The sequence below is a fragment of the Bradysia coprophila genome, unplaced genomic scaffold (assembly GCF_014529535.1).
Source record: "Bradysia coprophila strain Holo2 unplaced genomic scaffold, BU_Bcop_v1 contig_232, whole genome shotgun sequence".
NCBI classification, from domain to species: Eukaryota; Metazoa; Arthropoda; class Insecta; order Diptera; family Sciaridae; genus Bradysia; species Bradysia coprophila.
Window position 1 is genome coordinate 7,801,518 of NW_023503493.1, and position 6,474 is coordinate 7,807,991.

The window sequence follows — 6,474 nt, forward strand, 5'->3', positions numbered from 1 at the left end:
ATTTTAATGAAGTTTCCTCCAAAAATATTGGTTTATACTGAAGACCTGAAATAATTACAAAATATCTGTACTGCTGCCCTACAATGCGTGAAAACTTAGTGCAAAATAGACGAAAGATTTTGAGAGAGTAAACGTTTGATATTCTCTCACAAAAAATATGGTGTGTCTCTTTCGCACTAAGCCTTTTATGCGTTGTAGGGCAGATTTAGCTCACCCAATTTGATCCTTGTCTTTCGGTAAATTTAAAACGAAAAATAAATTTAATTTCAAATGCAACAACTAACGATTAGTTTTTAATTCATAGTAATTAGCTGAACGGAGAGCCATTATAACCATTTTGTGAAATTGTCTGACATGCAATGCAAATTAATTAATTGGCCGATGGTGCATAACAAGGATTTTCTCCATGAAAAATGCATGAATCTATGATGCAACACATCAAAATAGACTTCGTAAATGAACAGCCACTGACAAACTAATGGTATCCTTGAAAGGAGCATATAAATACGGTGGTCGTTCAAGCACTTGCGATATTGTTACATTTAAGAGCGAACAATGAGGGTACAGATTCGAAAGTTGGGTACATTTGCTGCCGTTGATAAATTTAAGTTTGTTCTGAAGTTGTGTGGACTGTGGCCCAGCGGTATACCGTACAGCTACTTATCTATATTGTACAATTGGTACAGTTTAGCCTTCATATTTGTCTTTTTGTTTCCCTACATTTTGGCGATCAACGTTAATATATTCTTCACCGAGGACGTGGTAGAGGCAACAAATACTCTTTGCATGGGACTAACAGTGATGGCATTGTTCGGCAAATCGTTGAATTTCCGATTTTTTCTCCGGCGAATACAAAATCTGTTGCGAACGAGCGAAACGTTTCAGTTAGAAAGTGACCGGGAAGTTGAATTCGTTGATCAGAAAATGGTGCCATTCAATAAATTATGCAATTGCGTTTACTGCTTCTCGAATCTAGCTATTGCATTTAACTCAATCGAGGCAATCGTGTCCGCAGAAGCTCGGCTGCCATACGCAGCATGGTTTCCTTTTGATTGGAAGTCAAATTCAACTACATACGCGTTGGTGTGCATCTATCAAGTTGTTGGTATGGTTATTGTGGCAAACTTAAATTTGAGCATTGATTTGTTGTCGGTTTATTTGATGCACGTTACAAGTGTTAAACTCGAGATACTTGGAAATCGTTTGCGCAAACTAAATGGGATCAACGTGAACGGTCGACAGAATCGACACACTCACACCAAGAAGTTGGTTCGGTGCATTTCAGTATACCAACAAGCGTGGAAGTAAGATTTTTTACGCTTAACTGAAGGTGGAACCACTGTCGACGAATTTCATTGATTCAAATTTCCTATGCGATATTACGATTCGTCGTTGAATCTGTTATAATTCCATTCACAAAATCTGTTACCTCGTTTGTTACAGTTATATTGCTGTCAAAGAAAACCCTAGCCTGAAATCGACATTTATTTTCGTTGCCTTTGGCATTACTTGTCAATTAAAGATTTTCGTAGCCGATATTACGTCAATCAATAGTTATTTACGTATCGATTGAGTAGGCCGAAAGAGTTACGTATTAAGTTTTGTATGCTTGCTAAGAGGACCGAAAGTAAAGAAATGTCAATTCAAGGGGCGAAAGCGAAAGCTTTCGCCCCGCGAATTGACAGCTTTACTTTCGATCCTCTTAGCAAGCATACAAAGTTCAATTGACATTCGAGCAGTGGTTTTCGCTTTCGTCATATTTCGATTTAGCAACTTTCGTTTCTCTATCAAGATTTACCGAGGAACTACAGGCATGCTTCACTTATGGAGTCTTTATTCAAATCACATTCAGTGGAACCGTTATTTGCTCCATTGCATACCAACTAAGTACAGTGAGTGCATTACAGTCATCGTACAAGTTTTTAACAAGTTCGTAACACACGGTCGATAAGTACTAACGTAGATTATAATCTGTGTACCAGTCTGGTAGACCAGTGATCGCCGAGTCCATCATAAGACTACGGTTTGAAATCTGTGCCATATTTTTAGATCAGAAGGACCCTAAGTGAGATAAGGCTTGATCTCAGCCGTCACACATCGCAGAAAATCTTGGCAGAAAATAGAGGAAGAGCTGTGCTAAATAAACAAAAAAGTTTAAAATTAAATTTTAATTTTAATTCCTCTTGTGCCAGTCAACTAAAATTTTCTGTCCGGCACGATAGGCTTTTCAATAAAAATTTAATTTTAATTTTTTCTAAATTCATTGTTCATTCTACGATGAGTGACGGCCCAGACATGCATTAAGTCCTCGTGAGTCTAGCGCTCAGAAGTAAAAGTCGTAGGACAAACTCATGTTTTTCGTATCGGGTGTTGTAATAGTATGGCACAGGTTATAAACCGCGGCCTTATGATGGACTAAAAGTGACGTGGCGCACTGATCTATTAATAATTTTACAAAAGTAATTTTTGACAACACATTTCGGGAATGCCTTGGTGTATTTAATGAGATAAAGTCTAAATTTATTACGATTTGGAACCTTGCTGGACATATCTCGTTCAGAAAATTAAACATAAATATTTACAGACATCGCCTCACGAAAATCTACTTGCCTACACTTACTTGATAATGTATCAATTTTGCATGATCGGTCAGATATACATTCCGTGCTATTTTGGCAATGAAATCATATTAACGCATGAAAACATATCCGGCAGCATATTCAACTCTGGCTGGCACTTACAATCAATGCACTGTCGACGAATTGTGATCATCTTTATGGAAATAGTGAAGAATGAATGGCATATCTTGGTTGGAAATTGGATGGTTCTAAATTTGGAATTGTTCGTTTCGGTGAGTTACAGTCGGAGAAATATAGATTTTGGTTTTTTTTAGAGATATCATCATTTTTCTAATTCTCTCAATTGCCATTTGAAATAACATGCGAAATGAGAGAATACAGAAAAACGATGAAAACGATGATGTCTCTTAAAATATCCCTAAATCTATTTTTCTCCGAGTGTAATGAATATCGAATGATTCGAGACACTCGAATGACTGAAGCCATGTTATCTTTTGGGTTTTAGATTATGAATTTCGCCTATCGATTGTACACATTCCTCGCTTAAATTATTTTTGACCAATCACCATAAGCTCTTCTTCGATGCTCAGCTTGTTGTGAGGAAAGATGCCTTCATCTGTGAAATAAAACTTACGAAAATAAAAATTGCACAAAAGAAACAAATTCTATAGTCGCTACAGGTGGAGAAAAATGAGAAGTGACTATTACAATCCAATTCTATTTATTCATTCCACAATGTGGAATCCACTTGCATTACCAACGTTAAAACATTTGCGCATAAAATTAATAACATCAATTGGTCTGCAATCGTTGAAAATGTGGCTTCTTCATTTCCCCCCACTGTAAGCACAATGGAATAAAATCACAAATAATGCTGGAAGCGGCGTTTTCTCATATACTGGAGGAAAAGTCAAGGGAGACAAAATATTAAATGTCATTAATGAACGGACACAAATTGAAATATAAAAAAAAAACCTGAGGATAAACTTAAGCGTTTTTATTGAAAAATTGTCAAAAGAAGCACGGCAGAGTAAAATAAACCAGGCAGGAGCGGTTCATTTTCGAAACGTCAAATAAGAGACCTAATACATGGGATGAAAATGAACTCAAATGACGACTGACATAAATTGAAAAATTTTATTCGCAAAATATCAAGGGCCACTAGATTATTCAGGTCCCTAGTCAAACAAGCGCTCCTGCCTGGTTAACTTTACTCTGTCGTGAAAGAAGGTATCAACGGGTTCGGTGGTTTAAGATTTCTGAGAGCTATTTCTGAAAACAGAGTTACGAGATAGAAATCAGTAACTTGGATATGATTTAATTGACCTGCTCCAATGTCGTTGCCTAGATTCTGATTTCACTGATTGAGTACGAGGAAATTGAACAATAGAAGACGGTTCATAAATCGATCGATTTTCTATTTCAAATATTGAACAGAGAAACTATTACAGTCAGAGGCAGTGAAATTTCAACATGAAATTGCTTCAGCTGTTTTTCAGCTGATCCACACAAACAATCCGATGTCTACCCTCACGACAGAGTAAAGTTAACCAGGCAGGAGAGCTTGTTTGACTAGGGACCTGAATAATCTAGTAGCCCTTGATATTTTGCGAATAAAATTTTTCAATTTATGTCAGTGTTCATTTGAGTTCATTTTCATCCCATGTATTAGGTCCCTTATTTGACGTTTCGAAAATGAACCGCTCCTGCCTGGTTTATTTTACTCTGCTGTGCTACCCTTTTTAGAAACGGCCAGAGAATCGCAACAAAATCATAACATCTGTTACTTTGATGTTATTTATCTTGTTACATATTTTGCTTTATCATTTCACTATACTACCTCCTCTTGGGTGGGTCAGATCCCTTATCGCTTTAAATATTTCAATAGCTTGCAATGTTAATAACTTATTGATAATGCAATTTGGATGACCAAAAAAAACATAATTAGAAAATGGTAGGTACTAATACTGTGCGAATAGCCTTTTCGTTAGGACGGTCTTGTCTCTCATTAAAAATTTCATTCGGTTTTGTTTCACTAAAAACCTTCGAAGCGTTGTAAATCGATACTTGACTTCATTGTCTGGTACAGGTCTGGTTTTATCCTCTATGCAGAACTAGTTTCTATAAAATACTCCGGTTCAGAAATTTAACAATAGCAGCTACATCTCGAAACCTAACCTCGGGAATCCCATTATTCATCAAACATTCTTTTTAAATCTGGTTAACAATTCCTCCAGTTATCGTGTCAGAAAAAGTAGAAAAGCCTTCTTTTGAGAACTAATCTCAGATTGTTGAACCAATACCACCCTTTTTCATTGAGGAAAACGCTTCATCAAATAAAAAAAGGTTAAGATTTACTCAAGTTATCGTGTGAACAAAGACTCAAAGGGCGGGTTTTTTTTATCGAATCGAATCGTTTCTTTTATTCTTTGTAAGCAGTTTCGTCAGCTCACAAAATCACTTCCACCTTGAAATAATAGATTTATTATGAATATGCAAGACTCTTTCAGAACCTAGGAATGCAAGGTACAGTGTGCGCGCTGTTTTAAGTAAATGTCAAATCTAGTACTTCAAAGTATAATTACCAATTTGTCAATTTATTACCTTTGTTACCGAGTAGAAAAGTTTCCGTGCAGTTTTGATGTATTATCATAAAATTTTAAACCAACCGCTTCATCTCATGCAACTTTAATCAACTTATTTTGAGGTCGGACATTTCCCATAAAGATTTTTTTAGGTCTTTTTTCTTTTAGAAAAAAAACCCTATTGTGGACACTTCATCTGTCCGTCTGTCTGTCTGTCTGTCCGTCCATGTGTCTGTGTCACAAATAAAAAATGAGACGATAACAGCCTTGATTCAAAATTGCAATGCTACTATGAGCAAATCAACACCAGGCAAATAATAATTATTTGTTATCTGATAACCAATCGCTCATAGTTGGAATTGCAATTCGAAAATTTGGTAGTTGACTACCACGGTGATAGTTGACAACCGAATTAATTACCAGCGAGATGTTTACTTTTCGAGGGCTTTGCACCGACTGATGCAATTATTCTGACTGCTTGTCTATTTCCACACGAGAATTTGGTAGTTGGCTACCACGATGATAAATTGCAATGCTACTATGAGCAAATCAACACCAGGCAAATAATAATTATTTGTTATTTGATAACCGATCGCTCATAGTTAGCATTGCAATTAGAAAATTTGGTAGTTGGTATCTGACAACCGAACGTAGTTTTCGGCAGAGATGTTTACTATTCGAGAACTACGCACCGACTGACGAAATTATTCTACCTGCTTGCCGATTTATAAAACGAAAATTTGGTAGTTGATAGTTTGATAGATTTTTGGTAGTTGCCAGCTGAAATTCAAAATTGCAAAGTCACTATGAGAAAATCAACACCAGGCAAATAATAATTATTTGTTATCTGATAACCGATAGCTCACAGTTAACATTGCAATTCTAAAATTTGGTAGTTGGTAGTTGGCTATAATTGACTACCAAACGTAATTTTTGGGGAAGAGATGTTTACTATTCGAGAACTACGCACCGACTGACGAAATTATTCTACATGCTCGCCTATTTATAAATCGAAAATTTGGTAGTTGGTAGCTTTGGTAGTTGGTAGTTGCGAGCTGGATTGACATTCAAAATTGCAAAGCCACCATGAGCATATCAACACCAGCCAAATAATAATTATTTGTTATCTGATCACCGATAGCTCACAGTTAACATTGCAATTCGAAAATTTGGTAGTTGGTAGTTGGACTACCAAGGCTATAATTGACTACCAAACGTAATTTTCGGCAGAGACGTTTACTATTCGAGAGCTGCGCACCGACTGACAAAATTATTCTGCCTGCTTGCCTATTTAAAGCTTGAATTTTTGG

The 6,474-nt window shown here is 36.3% G+C and overlaps 1 protein-coding gene across 1 annotated transcript; it reads left to right on the forward strand.

Moving 5' to 3' along the window:
* Positions 1-499: 499 nt before the first annotated feature.
* On the forward strand, positions 500-3,150 carry LOC119077197 (putative odorant receptor 71a). The gene is made up of 5 exons (XM_037184377.1): positions 500-1,304; positions 1,444-1,528; positions 1,707-1,892; positions 2,585-2,851; positions 3,085-3,150. The coding sequence occupies exons 1-5, from the start codon at positions 556-558 to the stop codon at positions 3,124-3,126; spliced, it is 1,329 nt and encodes a 442-aa protein (XP_037040272.1). The 5' UTR covers positions 500-555; the 3' UTR covers positions 3,127-3,150.
* The last annotated feature ends 3,324 nt before the right edge of the window (positions 3,151-6,474 follow it).

Coding starts and splice junctions, on each gene's coding strand:
- LOC119077197 (XM_037184377.1), top strand. CDS start 556: ATGAGGGTACAGATTCGAAAGTTGGGTACATTTGCTGCCGTTGATAAA. Junction 1,529..1,706: donor CTTGTCAATTAAAGATTTTC/GTAGCCGATATT, acceptor CGATCCTCTTAG/CAAGCATACAAAGTTCAATT. Junction 2,852..3,084: donor ATTTGGAATTGTTCGTTTCG/GTGAGTTACAGT, acceptor TTTGGGTTTTAG/ATTATGAATTTCGCCTATCG.